The sequence below is a fragment of the Mesoplodon bidens genome (assembly GCF_964165515.1).
Source record: "Mesoplodon bidens genome assembly, chromosome: 15".
NCBI classification, from domain to species: Eukaryota; Metazoa; Chordata; class Mammalia; order Artiodactyla; family Ziphiidae; genus Mesoplodon; species Mesoplodon bidens.
This window is the reverse complement of record NC_138171.1, coordinates 29,839,943-29,857,513: the sequence shown is the minus strand read 5'-3', so window position 1 is coordinate 29,857,513 and position 17,571 is coordinate 29,839,943. Positions and strand designations below refer to the sequence as shown.

At 43.3% G+C, this 17,571-nt stretch overlaps 2 protein-coding genes across 10 annotated transcripts in view; both read left to right on the top strand.

Annotated features, from left to right (window-relative positions):
* The first annotated feature begins 2,648 nt into the window (after nucleotides 1-2,648).
* UBOX5 (U-box domain containing 5) overlaps nucleotides 2,649-17,571 on the top strand; it is a 30,649-nt gene continuing 15,726 nt past the window's right edge. For 4 of the 8 annotated variants that reach the window (XM_081255370.1, XM_081255368.1, XM_081255369.1 and 1 more), the window contains exon 1: nucleotides 6,948-7,029. The gene's annotated coding sequence lies outside the window, so the exon portion shown is untranslated. Of the gene's footprint in view, nucleotides 2,738-6,454; nucleotides 6,477-6,947; nucleotides 7,030-8,411; nucleotides 8,448-9,307; nucleotides 9,388-17,571 lie in introns of those variants that run through there. The other 4 variants (XM_081255365.1, XM_081255367.1, XM_081255366.1 and 1 more) reach the window with 4 other exon arrangements.
* FASTKD5 (FAST kinase domains 5) lies at nucleotides 2,650-12,795 on the top strand. Of its 2 annotated transcripts, none has more exons than XM_081255361.1 (2): nucleotides 2,650-2,737; nucleotides 9,556-12,795. In XM_081255361.1, exon 2 carries the CDS (start codon nucleotides 9,593-9,595, stop codon nucleotides 12,035-12,037), a length of 2,445 nt encoding a protein of 814 aa, XP_081111487.1. In that variant the 5' UTR covers nucleotides 2,650-2,737; nucleotides 9,556-9,592; the 3' UTR covers nucleotides 12,038-12,795. The 2 variants fall into 2 exon arrangements, with proteins under 2 accessions (XP_081111487.1, XP_081111486.1); XM_081255360.1 differs by lacking the exon at nucleotides 2,650-2,737 and adding an exon at nucleotides 9,298-9,387.

Here is a 17,571-nt window from a genome sequence, read left to right as displayed (position 1 = left end):
TCACATGCTCTTCTCACTTCAGGGGAGCCTGGGAAATTGAGTATTGGCAAAGAGGAACGGGATTGTCGTGGCTGCCAAGGAGCAGTTACAGTTCATTTCATCGCCTAGGCTCTCTCTCTGGGTTCTGCTGGCAAGGACAGAGTCATAATCAGCAACTCACAGTGTTTGCTCTGGTCCGGCCCCGGTGAGAGAACCCTCTCTGAGCAGTGGTGTCAGTGGTCTAGGGCCCCAAATGCTCACCCCCAGGCAAACAGTGCCCTCCACAGAGCTCAGGAGTTGGGATGCCAGGCTTGTCTCTCCTTGCAGTACAGTGTCCTCCCTACATTGGTTTTGTCTCCCTGTCAAGACGGTGCCCTGGAGGGAGCACCATTTCTCAGGTCCCCTTCACAGCCCTTAGGATGAGTGGACCAGCAGCCAAGGCACGGACAAGGTGTGACCACCCTGATCACACTGATCGTCTCCAGTGCCCCCAGGGACGGCTGTCTGGGGCCAAGTCCTCCTGGAAGTCTCGAGAGTCTCTTCCCTGCCTGGTTGCCCATACCCACTCAGGTGGGAGCCCCCCTACTTGGGGAGGTGGAGGATCACCCTGGCTCATCTGCCAAAGCTCTGGCCTTTTCAGCCCAGCTCCTCACATTCATTTCTCCTAACAGGCTCATCTATCCATCACTAACTCTCCTCCTGAGAACGCTTTCTAGATATATCTCTTATTATAAATGCATGATTACCTCATTGTGCAGATAAGAAACTTGGCTTAGAGAATTTACGTGACTTCCCCAAGGCCATAAAACCCTGAGTAGCGGTCTGAGATTCGAACCTGTATCTAGGCTATTCAGTGACTTTCAGAGCCGTCCATCCACAGCGGTGTTTTCCCTCTGTAGGTCCTGTCTCTGCAGCAACATCTTGCTGTGGAAAACGTCTTTGGAAAACGCTGACAGAGTCTTTTGAGCCTCGGCCGCACCCGTCACTCGCAGAGCATACGGAAGTAGCGGGCACTTGGCCGGAAGTGGGGCTGTGCGTCCCGGGTGTAGCTGGAGAAGTCGCCGAGGCGCGGCCACTGGCTGGAGTGGCGAGTGGTGTCGCGGCGCCCGCGCTCCACAGGCTCAGGTGAGTGACGGCGGCCAGAGAGGAGGCCGCGGCGGCGCTCCCTGCCGAGCTTCCCGGCGCGGGCTGCGGGCACCTGTCCAAGGCCCGGCTCTAGGAGAACCTCGGCGACCCGGAGTTCTGTGGCCTTTGGCAGGCTGCTTACCTGAAGCTTGAGTTTTCCTCTCTGAGACGGAGATGATAACAGTACTTGCTTCACAGGTCTTTTGTGAGAGCGTAGTGAGATATTCTGCCGCTTCTCTTATCACACTTCAATCTGCATGCGATTCATTGGGATCTGGAGGTTCGGATTTTGTAAGCCTGGGGTGGGGCCTGAGATTCTGCGTTTCTCACCAGTTTCCAGGTGAGGCTGATGCCGCTGCTCCGCAGGCCGCACTTTGAGCAGCAAGGCCCTGCGGCATTTTGCTTAGTACCTGGGACAGGTTGAGTCTTCAGTAAATATCAATAGATATATACCCTTTCCCCATTTTTTCCCCCATTTTTTTAACAGATAGTTTCTGGTTGCACAAGACTAAGGGTGTTATTGATGTCCCCCTCCCTTTTTTCTCTCCAGGGATAAGAAAAATAATTGCCATTTCTCTTTCCGTACAAATCATGACACAGCTCTTCTTTCCTGACCCAGGGAGCTTTGGGGCCTCTCCACACCAGTTACGTTCATGGGCCTCCTCGGGTGATGCTTCATTGCCCACTCACTGCAGACCCTTGGACGGTGCTTCATCCTGTGGAGCTGGAGCCAAGTGCTTTAGCACCAACATGGCTAATGTTTTGTGCTTTAGTCATTTGTTGCTGCTGGAATCTGAATTTATGTTTTCTGCACTTTGCTCACACTTTGTGAATAGTAAGAACGGTCACCTAGATTCTGTGACTCACTGCTCTGAATGGCCTTGGGCAAGCTCTGGGATGAATTTGCTTCTGCCTGGTAGACCAGAATAAAACCTAAAGACTCTGTGCTGAATGAGATAACTGAGAAAGTGAGGTTTTTGGCAGTTATGCACATCTAATTTGTCAGTATGATTTTCTTCCCCATTCATTGGTTTATTTTTCCTGGTCCCCAACAAAGCCTTGTCATTCATCATGCAAATAAGTCAACTTTGATACCAAAGAATTCTGACGTTTCCCCTTGACTTGTCTGAAATACTATACTGTGCAGCCTTGCAAATCTAGGAAAACAGATAAAACCAAATGTTCGGTTGTGCTAACAGTGATAGGTACTTGGACTGTTTATTTGGAAATTTTTTCACATGATTGTGGGTGCAGATAGTTTACATGTTGGGATTTTTGTCAATCCTCTCGTAGACTGCAGTGCCTAGAGGAAGTTCGTTTTTTGCTATTTTAATTCTCAGGGCTACTCAACATATTATTTGCTAAAACAAAAATGGAGTTTGAAGTATCCATTTATTTGTGGTAATTTTATCAGGATATAAGTGGGTTAAATTTTTCTAGCAAAAGAATCAAATCAGAATTAAGGGATGAGATCTGGTAACTGGTAAATTGAATATGCTGAGGGTATCATATACTTAATCTACAGTTAGCATGGCTGCCTTCCTCCGCCTGGCTCCCCTCCTCTAACTACTGGACTGTAGTTTAAAACGAAGCTATTCGGCCTTGCTCAGACCTGTACCTGGAAGGTGGAAAGGTAAGATTTCTCGCTCTTGTGAAATCACATCATTCAGGGTGGTTTGGGCAGTGCCTTTCAGAACAGCCATGGTTGGTCCAGTGGTCTCTGAGGCTCCACTCTGGTTCTTTAGGACCCCTAAAGAGGAGATGGGAAGGAGAGTATCCTTGGGGCACTTAACTAGGAAAGGGGTTTTGTGAAATGATGTCACATAAATTTGAACCTTTAGAGGAGACATCGGGAGTTATTGATTGGGCATCTCATAGTGTTCTCTTTCCAGCTTTCTTATGGATTGTCTGGGAGCCCTTAAGTAAGGAGGAACTAACTCTCAGCTATATTTTTCCTCTATCTGGGCAAAACATTCTGGCCTCCTCTCCTTTATAGTGCCTTTTCCCCCAACTCTTCTGCTTTATTGGTTCTGTATCTTCCTTGTGTTTCTTCCCTTTCTTTCTCCACAGTACTTAATACCCAGCTTCTGAAGTGGTTATATTTCAGATCTGTATACATAGATATGGTGTCTATCCAGTTGTGCTAAAAGTTACATGGTGAAAAAGTGAGTAGCTGCTGTTTGCCATTTGCAATTTCACTCTGCATGGCTCTAAGATTATTTATTTTGTCATCGTTCTGTTACTGAGCATCCACAGAGAAGTTCTACAGACAATAGGAAGTGCTTGTACTAGAAATAACTTTTCAGCATTTTCCTTGAGTATGTAGGTTGCTTTCTTTTTTTATTATTATTAATTATTTATTTATTTATTTAATTTTTTTTGGCTCTGTTGGGTCCTCGTTGCTGCACGCAGGCTCCCTCCAGTTGCAGCGAGCGAGGGCCGCTCCTCGTTGCGATGCACGGGCCTCTCACGTGGTGGCTTCTCCTGTTGCGGAGCGTGGGCTCCAGGCGCGCAGCCCTCAACAGTTGTGGCACATAGGCCCAGTAGTTGTGGCTCGAGAGCTCCAGAGTGCAGGCTCAGCAGTCGTGGCGCACGGGCTCAGCCACTCTGCGGCATGTGAGATCCTCCGGGACCAGGGCTCGAACCCACATCCCCTGCATTGACAGGCAGACTCCCAACCGCTGCACCACCAGGGAAGTCCCAGGGTTGCTTTCTCTATTCACTGATTGTCTTTTTAAAAAAAATTTATTTATTTATTTATTTAGGCTGCACTGGGTCTTAGTTGCAACACGTGGGATCTTTGTTGCGGCATGTGGGATCTAGTTCCCCGACCAGGGATGGAACCTGGGCCCCCTGCATTGGCAGTGCGGAGTCTTACCCACTGGACCACCAGAGAAGTCCCTGATTGTCTTCTTGAAGAACACTGTAGTTTCCTGTTAGAACATGCATTTTGTAAATTTAAGTTTTTAAATTAAAAATACATGGCTTGGGCTTCCCTGGTGGCGCGGTGGTTGAGAGTCCACCTGCCGATGCAGGGGACACGGGTTTGTGCCCCGGTCCGGGAAGATCCCACATGCCGCGGAGCGGCTGGGCCCATGAGCCATGACCGCTGAGCCTGCGCATCCGGAGCCTGTGCTCCGCAACGGGAGAAGCCACAACAGTGAGAGGCCTGCATACCGCAAAAAAAAAAAAAAAAAAAAAAATACATGACTTGGGACTCCCCTGGTGGCGCAGTGGTTAAGAATCCACCTGCCGATGCAGGAGACACGGGTTCGAGCCCTGGTCCGGGAAGATCCCACATGCCGCGGAGCAACTAAGCCCGTGTGCCACAGCTATTGAGCCTGTGCTCTAGAGCCCGTGAGCCACAACTACTAAGCCCATGCGCCACAACTACTGAAGCCCACGGACCTAGAGCCCGTGTTCCGCAACAAGAGAAGCCACCGCAGTGAGAGGCCCGCGCACCACAATGAAGAGTAGCCCCCACTTGCACAACTAAAAGAAAGTCCGTGTGCAGCAACGAGAATCCAGTGCAGCCAAAAATAAATAAATTTATTAAGAAAAAAAAAGTACATGGCTTATGTAGTTAAATTCCCTGGTGGTCCAGTAGTTAGGACTCTGCGCTTTCACTGCCGAGGGCATAGGTTCAGTCCCTGGTCCAGGAACTAAGATTCCACAAGCCATACAGCGCCGCCAAAAAAAAAAAAAAAAAAAAAAAAAAGGCAAATAGTTTGACAGATCTTATAACACTAAAATTAATTTCCTTTCTTTTCTCCCTCCATTTTTGTTACCCAGAGTCACTTTTCAACTATTTGCCTGTTTCTTTTGGCATTCGTTGGTGTATTTCTAAATAACATTTGTGTTTCTATTTCTTGATTTCTAGGATATATCTATGTCTATAAAATCTTTTGACTTCTCTGTTATGGACTTTGATGCTCTAGGTCTCTTGTATCACTACTCAGTTTTCTTCTACCCCACTTCCCCTCTCTTTAATGTCCCAACATAGGTTGCTCATCATTTTTGGTGAGGCAGATATTCAAGGTTTATATAAGTAAGATTATGTAAATATTGTTTACAGCTGAGTAAGGAGAGTAATATGATAACATTTTCTGTCTTGTTCAACTTTTTTGTGTTGTTTGGAATTAATCATTTTTGTTGCTGTTATTGGCTTGGTTTTCCATCTACCTATTACTTGTTCATCCTCAGATTACCCATCAGAAATGTAAATCTTCTCTCCTATGTATCCATCTCCTCCAGCATAAACTAGTTGCTCTTTGTGTATGCTCACAGCTGTAGTCCTGGGATCTTCCTTCATCATTATCCTGGGGTTTCCCTTTACTTCCCTTCTATGTTGAACTTATGTATAAACTTCAATTATAGTTCTCTTTACCTTAATACTGGGGCATCTTGTAAACTCATTCCTTCATGTAGATTTTGGTCTTTGAGATTTTCTTTTTGTTCTTTTTACAAGTAGTATATACTAGTGATAGCTAGGATCTTAGACTATTAGAGGTATGAGGGGCTTTTGGGCTCACCCAGTTCTAGTCCTCTAGCTTCCTGGCACCTAGAAACCGTATAGATTGTTTGGGGTCCTCCCCACACCCCTGTCTGGAATCTGACTCCCCTTCTTGTCTCTCCAATACACTAGCAATGTGGGTTTTGGAATCAGATAATCTTTGATGTGATGTCAAACCCCATTCCGTCCCTTGGCTGTGTAATCTTCAGCAGGTTTCTTAATCTTGTGAAGACTCTTTTTTTTTTTTTTTTTTTTGTTACGTGGGCCTCTCACTGTTGTGGCCTCTCCCCTTGCGGAGCACAGGCTCCGGACGCACAGGCTCAGCGGCCATGGCTCACGGGCCTAGCTGCTCCGCGGCATGTGGGATCTTCCCAGACCGGGGCACGAACCCGTGTCCCCTGCATCGGCAGGCGGACTCTCAACCACTGCGCCACCAGGGAAGCCCAAGACTCTTTTTACTTATCAACAATATGGAGCTAATAAAACTTACCTTACAGAAAAGTTGTAAGGATTGGAACTGATGCAGATAAAGCAGCTCATTCAAGGCTTGCCACAGTGGAGACCCTGAGACAATTGTGGCTCTTGTTATTTCCATCTTGGGACTTAGCCTGTATTTTTTTTTTTGGGCTGTGCCGCGCAGCATGTGGAATCTTAGTTCCCAGACCAGGGATCGAACCCGCGCCCCCCTGCATTGGAAGCGTGAAGTCTTATCACTGGACCAGCAGGGAAGTCCCTTAGCCTGTATCAAAAAGAGCCACATCAATTCAAAACACTGGATCTACACCAGTCAAATGATGTTCCACATGGTTCTTTTGTTCATTTCAGGACAACATACAGTAATCTCATTAAGTACTCTTAGGTAGTATTAATTGCAGTAACTTAAATTATTTAATGTGCTTTTAAAATTATATTATTTATAAAAGTATTTGTTAAATTAATCCATGTACTCTTCTATTTAACAGCTTTAACCCCAATAAAAAGGAAAAAAAAGTGAATTTATCAAAGGTGTAGCAGAAAGTCTCCCAACAGAGAAGCTACATAGTTACTTTCCTTTTATATAAGTATTGGGTTGGCCAAAAAGTTCATTTGGGAAAAACCAAATGAACTTTTTGGCCAACCCAGTATATTTTAAGTGATGGCACTTGTGTTCTGTTTGTTCCACTATTTGTATGTACTTTTCCATGTGTTGATGCCTGACACACACTTACTCTGTAAATCACCCTCCTCGTTCTGGAGAGACATATGGGTTTTCAGTTTTTTGCTATTGTTAAAAAAAATTTTTTTTGGTCTTTTTTTTTTTTTTTTAAGTTATTTCTTCAGATCTAGTTCCCAAGATGAGAAGAAGGACTTTGAACAATTGCTTTAGTTGCACATTGTGTTGAACTAAATTTAGATTCCAGCTTCCGAAACAGGTATTCTTTCTTTTTTTTAAAAAAAATATTTATTTATTTATTTATTTGGCTGTGTCAGGTCTCAGTTGCAGCACGCAGGACCTTTGTTGCAGCATGTGGGCATTGCAGTGTGCAGGCTTCTCTCTAGTTGTGGCACACAGGCTCCAGAGTGTGTGGGCTCAGTAGTTGCCCTGCGGCATGTGGGATCTTAGTTCCCCGACCAGGGGTTGAACCCATATCCCCTCCATTGGCGGATTCTTAACCACTGGACCACCAGGGAAGTCCTCTGAAACAGGTATTATTAAAAGCCCTGTTCTGTCAGCTGAAGAGTTCTATTAATTGCTCTCTCCTTTGTTTCCACCATGCCTGTGCTGCAATATTAATTGAGATTCCTAGTGACTATTTTGAGGCATAAATCTTTAATTATCATCTAAGTGTTAAAGAAAAAATTATTTCAGTACTGTTTTTCTGATGTTTTCTAATTTTTAAAAAGTTGGCCATATGCATTCATAGGAGTAAGCTAATGGTCTATAGCAAACTTTTTCTGTAAAGGGCCAGATAGTAAATATGTTATGCTTTGCAGGCCATATATTCTCTGCTAAAATTACTCAGCTCTGCTCTTGTAGTGAGAAAACAGCCATAGACAATATTTAACAAATGGCCTGGCTATGTTCCGATAAAACTTTACTTAGAAAAACAGATGGAGGGCTGGATTTGGGCTCTGAGCCATAGTTTGCTAACACCTGATCTATAGCATCTGGACCCACAGATTGAAACATAGTGGGCAGAATGGTCCCCAGGCCACAGTAAGAAACCAAGCGTATAAAGATTTGGCATGAGAGAATTCCGTTCTGGTTCACAAAGAAATTAGAGCATACATTTCTGCCATCCAGAGAAGCCTGTGTAGCTGGGCTACCTGAAAAAAGCTACCGGCCTGCCCTGCAGTCCTCTATTTCTTATGCTGTGGGCTCTGGAAGGAAGGGACTGACGGGAGTTGCTTAGGCATTTCAGAAAGTCATTCTGGCACCCTCGGAACCCTCATGGGATTTTCTGCAGCAAGAGCCCTGTCTGGTCCATATCTTGGCAGCTTAGGGCTCCCTGGGTTTTCTTTGTCAGGCCTTGGCATTTCTCAGGTGGAGGGAAAGACAATAAACATTGAAAGCAAGAGTACAGCAGAGTCATTTTCATAGCCTCTCATGGTTTCTACTATAGGAGAAAAATGGGACTTGGGCTGCTCACAGGCAGGATAATCAACACCTGACTCACTGGAGGCATTGCTAATCTGCCTCCTCCAGAGGAAAGCTGTGCTGTCCCCTTGTCATCAGGGCAGTTGCATGAATTGGTGCTCCCTGAGCCCAGCTTTGAGATGCTCTTTGTGTCCCACCCATGAATTGACAGTGAGTAGGGCCTGGGCCTTCTGCCCTCCCCCACCAAAGTGGGTGAGTTTTTTTTTTTTTTAATGTTTATTGGAGTATCGTTGCTTTACAATGCTGTGTTAGTTTCTGTTGTACAGCAAAGTGAATCAGTTATACATATACATATATCCCCTCTTTTTTAGTTTTCCTTCCCATTTAGGTCACCACAGAGCACTGAGTAGAGTTCCCTGTGCTGTACAGTAGGTTCTCATTAGTTATCTGTTTTATGCATAGTAGTGTATATATGTCAATCTCAATCTCCCAATTCATCCCACCCCCCACCCTTGGTATCCATACATTTGTTCTCTACGTCTGTGTCTCTATTTCTTCTTTGCAGATAAGTTCATCTGTACCAGTTTTTCTAGATTCCATATATAAGCTATATTATATGATATTTGTTTTTCTCTTTCTGACTTAATTCACTCTGTATGACAGTCTCTAGGTCTATCCATGTCTGCAAATGGCACAATTTCATTCCTTGTGAGTGAGTTTTTGAGTTTACTTCCCAAGTACATGACTACTCTGTGATAGTGATTCAGACTGGAGAGGTCTGGAAGGAGGATAGGCATCTTCTAAGAGGTACAGGAGCAGCATTAGAACAACCAAATTCTGTAATCAGAAGGAGGAACAGAGAAGGTTATTGTGGGTATAATTAATTAAACTTTACCCCAAATCCCACTTTTTACTTTAGCTGTTAGTATGGCAGCTTTTACCAACTTTCTTATTCTCCAAGTATGCTCTTTATGTGTTGATATCAAAGAGGTGGAATACATTGCTCACTTTTGTTCCCAGCTTTCTCTTTGGAAATCTGCCTGCCTCCTTCCTGTTGGATGTTAGTGGAACAGCTGTTTCTAAGCATAAAGGAAGTCTGTCCAGAGGACAAAGGAAGTTCAGACTGAGGAGCAGTCCGAAGAACTGCCCAATAGCACCCTGGGTTTGGGGCTTTCCTTTGCCTTTATGCAAGGTACATGGGGTTTATCCTTGATGTATGCTGTCTTGTGGTTTGGGCGTTCACCAGCATTGAACTTACTTGAGTGGACAGTGGTGTAGTTTTAATCCATTTCTTATAGTGTGTAAATTTTGGTATTATGATAGGTGGAAGCCACTTACTCTTCATCTACCCTTCTTTCAGTATCTGGCACCAATTCTGGCCCAGTCATTTGTGATCCATGGCTCTTGTGATATGCCGAAGATTTCCAGGCAGTTTCTGTGGAATGCCTTCTCATCCAGCTCTAATCAAGAACCATGTAAACAAGAAATTGCTTGGTCAAACCTGTGAGGACTGTGTTCTGACTGCCAAAATGATCAGTTCTGACACCAGAATGACAGCCACTCTCAAGCTGTTAAAACCTTTAAGATATCGAGCTTTTTGCAATCCTTTTACCTACAGTGCAACCCAAAGTGTGGCATGTTGGAATATGAGAAGCTGCGCATGGCGCAAAGGACAGGACTCTCCAGAAAACAGCCTCTGCCATCCTGCCAAAAAAGTTAACATTTGTAGCACCTCTGCTTCTGGGAGAATTCTGACAATTAGCAGTACCCTCCCCAGTTTGGAATTCAGCAGGGCTTCTGCCTCTAAGGCCAGCACGTTGAAGCCGGGCTCACCCAGGGCCATGAGAGTTGATGAAGAGGATGTAGAAACTTTTGATTCCTTTGAAGACCCTCGAGTTTTCCTACAGCTAAGACCAGAATACCAGCTTCACAGCTATAACAGGTCTGAGACTTGTCAGCCCCTGTCTGTTTCAGAAGGTGAACTAATTTTGCACAAAGTCACAGTTTATCAAGATAATCTCCAGCCTCAAATTATTGCTGACTATTTTTGTAAGCTGAGCTCTTTGCCTGCAGAGCAGCATCCTGTTTTGCTGTCCAATGCCAGCTTTGCTCTGCTCTGCCAGCTGAGTGTGAAAAACATAAATGTCTTTGATGCCCCAGATCTGATCCGTATTTTGAAAGCCTTTGTCAGTTTAGGAATTCCTCATTCCCATTCAATGCTAGATGTGTTTGAAACCAAATTTTGCCATAAGGTATGGGAGGTGAGTCTGGATCAACTTCTCTTGGTGGCTGACCTCTGGCGGTACTTGGGCCGCAGAGTACCTCGGTTTTTAAAAATCTTTTTTAGTTATCTTAATTTGCACTGGCAAGAGCTATCCTTGTCCCAGCTGATTCACTTAATTTATATTATAGGTGAAAATCGTCAGGCACCCCAGGACCTAATGAAAAAATTGGAATCATTAATCCTCAAGTATATAGATTTGATCAATTTAGAGGAGGTTGGTACAATCTGTTTGGGGTTTTTTAAATCAAGTAGTAGTCTCTCTGAATTTGTCATGCGGAAAATTGGAGACCTGGCTTGTGCTGACATGCGGCATCTGAGTAGTTATGCTTTAGTGAATATTCTTAAAATGTTCCGTTTCACTCATGTGGATCACGTAAATTTCATGAAGCAGTTTGGACAGATTGCTCCTCAGCGAATTCCTTCTCTGGGAGTTCAAGGTGTCATGCACCTGACTCTTGCCTGCTCGGCCTTACGCATCCTGGATGAAGGAGTAATGAATGCTGTGGCTGCTTCTTTGCCTCCTAGGGTAGCATACTGTCGAAGTAAAGATGTTGCCAAGATTCTGTGGTCATTTGGAACTCTGAATTATAAGCCACCCAATGCAGAAGAGTTTTATTCTAGCCTGATAAATGAGATTCACAGAAAGATGCCTGAGTTCAACCGATACCCAGAACACCTGCTCACCTGCCTGCTGGGCCTGGCATTTTCTGAGTACTTTCCAATAGAGCTCATAGATTTTGCTTTGAGTCCAGGGTTTGTCAGGTTAGCTCAAGAGAGAAGTAAGTTTGAGGTCACCAAGGAGCTGTATACTCTTGATGGTACAGTTGGCATTGAGTGTCCAGATTACAGAGGCAATCGTCTTAGTTCTCACCTTCAGCAAAAGGCATTGGAAATGCTGTGGAATTTAGCAAGGAAGGATATGAACTCAAAGCCTGAATTCCTAGAAGCTCTCTTTTTACTTGAGACAATGTTGGGTGGGCCCCAGTATGTCAAACACCATATGATTTTACCTCATACCCGATCTTCTGATTTAGAGGTTCAGCTTGATGTTAACATGAAGCCATTACCATTTAACAGAGAAGCCACACCAACTGAAGATGTAGCCAAATTAAGGCTTAAGCATGTGGGAATCAGCCTTACAGATGATTTGATGAATCAGCTACTAAGAGGGAAATCAAGAGGGCATTTGCAGGGGGAAACTGAGTCAGACAGTGGGCAGCAGCCCATGAAATTAGAGGAGGAGGTGGCCATACCTATGGGGGGCTCCCTTTGCAATACGGCAGACAGATTGGAGGCCATGGAGATGGCTGGCCTGTGCCCCCCGGCCTGCAGGCAGGCCCCACAAGTGAAACTGGCTATTCAGTTGACAAACAAGAACCAGTATTGCTATGGTTCCAGGGATCTGCTTGGACTACATAATATGAAGAGGCGGCAGCTGAATCAGCTTGGATACCATGTGGTGGAGTTATCTCACTGGGAATGGCTCCCGCTACTGAAACGAACTCGCTTAGAAAAGCTGGCGTTTCTCCATGAGAAAGTGTTCACCTCTGCTCTCTGAAGGGCCTTCAGGGTCATTTCTAGTCATAAATGCTGTAGATGTGCACTGTGCCAGGTGTTGTGAAACAGTTATAAAAGCCAGAATGTAGATTTGGTAATAAAATCATCTGTTGAGGAGACTTAGTTGTGTTCTTTTCTGTGGCAGATAGAAGCTAGCATACGTTACTGTGAAATAATTGTAACCTGGTTCAGTTATATAAGTTGCTGTTAATTTGTGCAGGTAAATAATAAACATCTTAAAATGTCTTATGGTCAAGTAGCTCCTATCTCATTTTCCTTTCTGTTTACCGGCCTCATCTCATGGTTATTTTGAATTTTTAGGACAGAAGTATAGTCAGGCATTGTCTAAAGCTCATTTTAAAAAACTGATTTTCATATACTTTGTTGTAAAGAAAAATCTAAGCTTCACTTAGATTTCACCATTTTTCCCCCATGCATGTTTTCTTCACACCCTCTAAAATTAAAGTCCTTTTCATTTTCGTTTAGATTTGGTTGGTTGTCGTTAGTTGCTCGTTCTTCCTGTTTCAAAGAGCCATTTCAGAATTACCTTAATATCTTCCTCTTAGCCCCCTTGTCTGCATTTCTACTTCTCTTACATAATTCCTCCTCGCCCCACTCCCAAGGATATTTTCTGCTTAAAATTGGACCTGGAAGAGTAGAATTACATGAGTGCCTGTTGGGCCAGTGGTTCCCAAATCTGATGACCAGGCAGAATGTTTTTCATGGCAAGTAGCTCTGACACGAAGGAAATGTATTACTCCCATAAGAGGTAGTCTAGGGGGCTTCAGGTTTGTATTAGAGCCACAAGCATAAGAAGATTGTATATATGTAAGAAACTTAATACAGGTAACTTTTATAAACACTTGGGGTCTATGAGAATTTGTTTTAAAACGGGCTCCTCCCACCATTATTTAGGTTTCCTCTCAAGTCATCTCCCCATCCGTGCTAACTAAAATTACCCCATTGGCCTTTGATCATGCTCTGTCACCTTCAGCTTCATTGTCCTCATTGCATTCAGCAGTATCAGAAATTATTCTTTCTTTACTTACTGGTTTCCCTGTTGGAAGGTAGCTCCTTGAGTTAACTTTGTCTAGAATTTATCTGCAGTGCCTAGAATGGGTCCTGGGACATAATAATGTTTAGTGAGTGTGGTCGGGGAATTTAGAGTGGTTGGGCATTGCTGGAGAGTTGGGGGTAGAAGGAAGGCAGAGGGTGGGGCTAGAGAGAGAGAATATCTGGGTCACAAGCCTTATGGCCTTGCTAAAGAGCCTAGGTTTACAGGGGCTAGAGTGCCTCTGAAGGGTCTAAGGGAGTAATTGGAGAGATTCATGTTTTAGAAACGTTAGGTAAAAAGCAGGATAGAACTAGATTGAGTGGTGGGGGTGTGTGAGATCAGTCAGGGAGAGTATTTCACAAATGTGTGCAAGAGCTCATGTGAGAGACAATGAAGGCCAAAATTATGGGAATGGAAAGTTTAAATTTCAAAGATGTTTGGAAGGGGAAGAAGATCAATACTTGCTAATTGATCAGTTTGGGGAATGATGATTTTAGTGCCTAGATTGATAGGGAGTCAGCAACTACAATTGAGACTAAAGCAGGAAATGTGTTTGGGTACAGAGTTAATGCTGAGTCTGCCCAAGTCATGCTGAGATGGGCCTCTAGGCAGAAGGGTCCAGGCTGGGGTCTCAAATGGGCATGAGGTCAGATGGCAGAACCGTGAGTGAAATTGCCTAGGACAGGTGGCAAGTAGGTTATTGCAGGTAGGGAGGGGAAAAGATGACCAAGAGTAGAATACCAGAATTTATAGGGAGGGCAAAGCAAAGGGATCCAGTGATAAAGACAGGAAAAGAACAGTTAGATAATCAGACTTAGGAAAAAATAGGGGCATAGAAGTAAGTCTGGGCTCCCCAAGACCACTTTCACTAGAATGATTCACAGAACTAAGAAAAACTTAGAGTTGTGGTTTATTATAGTGAAAGGATACAGATTAAAATCAGCAAAAGAAAAAGGTACATAGTGTAGAGTCTGGGAGAGGCCAGTCACAAGCTTTTAGTTGTCCTTGTCCAGTGGAGACATACAGTCTGCTCTTAATTCATCCCAACAATGATGTTTGCCAATATGTACAGATATTGCCAGTCAGGGAAGCTCACCTGAGTCTTGGTGTGCAGGGTTGTTATTTGGGGTCAGTCATGTAGACATGGAGTGAGTGCCCACATGGCTGACCTTAGTTACTCAGTCCCCAGCCCCTCCAGGGGCCCAGTTTATACAGCATGACCCAAGGCTCCCACCATAAATTACTTTGTTAATGTAAACTATCTGGTGTGGCCCAAGGTCCTAGATATATATACAACAGTCTTATCAGGCACAGTGTTCCAAAGGCTTAGAGATTATATCCCAGGACTTGGTGAAGTTTCTTTGGAATGTGCAAGACTTGAATACCCCAAACCTGCTGAAGTTAACCTTTCACTGCACAGAAGCCAAGGGTAAAGAGTATTTCAGGAAGGAAAGGGTTTGTATAGTCAGTTGCTAGGGAGAGAGCAATTAAGGCAAGAACTGAAAAACCTTCAATCAGTTTAGCAACTTGGATGTCACTGATGACCTTAACAATAGCAATTTGAATTGAATTGTCAGGGCAAAAGCCAGACCGCACACCTGTTGAATGAGTGGAGTTAAGGAATGGATTGCAAATATTGAGGCAGTTCCTTGGGAACCTTCGAAGGGATGGGGAAACTTGAGCAGGATTTAGAATGGGACTGGGATTGCCAGATAAAATATAGTATGCCCAGTTAAATTTGAATTTCAGATAAGTAGTGAATAATGTTTTGTAAAATACATGTAAAATTGGCCATTTTAAACAGTGTACAATTCAGTGATATTTACTACATTGATGGTGTTGTGTACCCAGTCATCACTATCTACTTGCAGAACAGTTTCTTCACCCCCAAAGGAAACTCCATACCCATTAAGCAGTCACCCCACATTTCCCCCTTCCTCAGACCCTGGCAGCCACTAATCTGCTTTGTCTCTATGGATTTGCATATATGGATATTTCATATAAATGGAATTGTACAATATGCAGCTTTCTGTGTCTGACTTCTACTTAGCATAATATTTTCTAGGTTCATCCGTGTTATAGCATGTACTAGTACTTCATTCTTTTTTATGGCCAAAAAATACTCCATTTCATATATATACAATATCTTATTTATCCACTCATCAGTTGATGGACATCAGGTTGTTTTCACATTTTAGCTATTATGAATAGTGCTGCTGTGGACACTCATATACAAATTTTTGTTTGAACACCTGTTTTCAGTACTTTTGGGTATATACCTAGGAGTGAAATTGCTGGGTCATGTATTAATTCTATGTTTAACTTATTGAGGAACCACCATACTTCCGTAGTGGCTATACCATTTTACATTCCTGCCAGAATGTACTAGGGTTCCAGTTTCTCCACATCTTTGCTATTTAAAAAAAATAGCCATCCTAGTGGATGTGAAGTGATATCTTATTGTGGTTTTGATTTGCATTTCCCTAGTGACTGATGATGTTTAGTAGCTTTTCAATCTTAATATCAAGTATTCCAACCCATGAACACAGGATGTCTTTCCATTTACTTAGCTCTTTAATTTCTTTCCTTTTTAAAAAAAAATTTATTTATTTATTTAGGTTGTGTTGGGTCTTTGTTGCTGTGCATGGGCTTTCTCTCAAGTTGTAGCGAGTGGGGTGCTACTCTTCATTGTGGTGCGCGGGCTTCTCATTGCGGTGGCTTCTCTTGTTGCAGAGCACGGGCTCTAGGCTAGCGGGCTTCAGTAGCTGTGGCACGCGGTCTCTAGAGCGCAGGCTCAGTAGTTGTGATGCATGGGCTTAGTTGCTCCGCAGCATGTGGGATCTTCCCTGTCCAGGGCTCAAACCCGTGTCCCCTGCATTGGCAGGTGGATTCTTAACCACTGCGCCACCAGGGAAGTCCAGTCTTTAATTTCTTTCAACAACATTTTGTAGTTTTCAGTGTGTAAGTTTTGCACCTTCTCAGTTAAATTTATTCCTAAGTATTTTATTCTTTTTGATGCTATTGTAGATGGAATTTTCTTAATTTCCTTTACGAATTGCTATTGCTAGTATATAGAAATACAACTGATTTACCCTGCACCTTTGCTCAATTCTTTTATTAGCTCTTCTAAGTTTTGTGTATGTATATGTGTATATTCTTTAGGATTTTCTATATATGGGATCATGTCATCTGTGTATAGAGATAGTTTTACTTCTTCCTTTCCACTTTGGATACTTTTTAATTTCATTTTCTTCCCTAGTTGCTCTGGCTAGAACGTCTAGACAAAGTTGAATCGTAGTGGTGAAAGCAGGCATCCTCATCTTGTTCCGGATCTTAGGGGGAATGCTTTTAGTCTTTCACCACTGAGTATAATATTAGCTGTGGATTTTTCGTAAATGTCCTTTATTGTGTTGAGGAAGTTCCTTTCTATTCGTAGTTTGCTGAATGTGCAATAAATAATTTTTTAGTGTAAGTATGTCCCAAGTAGTACATGGAACATTCTTATACTAAACTAACAACCAAAAAAAAATCCATTGTTTATCCAAATTTCAGATTTAAGTGGGCATTTAAAATTTTTATTTGCTAAATTGACAACCCTAAGATAGACAAGGCTGGGTTCTTTTGAGGTGGCTGATGGGGGCAGAAGAGACTTGAATGTTGTTTACATGTTGAGGAAAGGGTCCAATAGTCAGAGATAAGTTGAAGATTCAAGAGAGAGGCAAGAACAGATGGAATAAGGCCCTGGAGGAGAAGGACAGAGTTAGGGTCAGGTTTGTATGTGAGGAGCTTGGTTGCCTTACCTGGGTTCCCATATAATTTTTCTGACACTGCTATTAAGGTACGGAGTAAATGGTATTAGAACCCTTCCCCATCTGTGCCTTGTTTTGATCCTGTGAGTTTCTAAAGAGTAAAAACTGTGTCCACTTGTGCATAGCAAAGTATCTTGCACATATTAAGCTCTTGAAGGGTGAATTGGCTCCAGGTATATAACATTGCAAGCTTCTTTTGGGCCTACACCTGTGTTTTGGTCTTCCTGCTTCCCTCTCATCGGTGGGTGACTATGTGGGATAGGCTGGGACAGCTGTCTTTCATTTTAACCAGCTATAAAAAAAATGCACACAAGTCAGATTTTTTACTTGGATGGACCAGTAACTCAATTTAGAAATTATAAGAAGTATTGTACTTCTTTAAAAGCTGAAATGTCCAATTTATGAAATTGCTCAGTGCCTTGGTATTCCACCCACTCTTTGATGCTAAATGCTTTTCTCTTATTTGACAGGTAATCTTTTTTTTTAATTCTGTAACCTGTTTGAGCCTAGTCTTTAAAATATGTGTATCTGCCAGAATTACTTTCCATTACATTTTCATGAGACTCAAAAATCAGCTTGTATAACTCAGCTATGGCAACTTCTTTGTAAGCCAAAGGAAGATGGATGCACAGGTGTCCAGAAAGTGTCATGGTCACCTTATTCTCTTCTAAG

Coding starts and splice junctions, on each gene's coding strand:
- FASTKD5 (XM_081255361.1), top strand. CDS start 9,593: ATGGCTCTTGTGATATGCCGAAGATTTCCAGGCAGTTTCTGTGGAATG.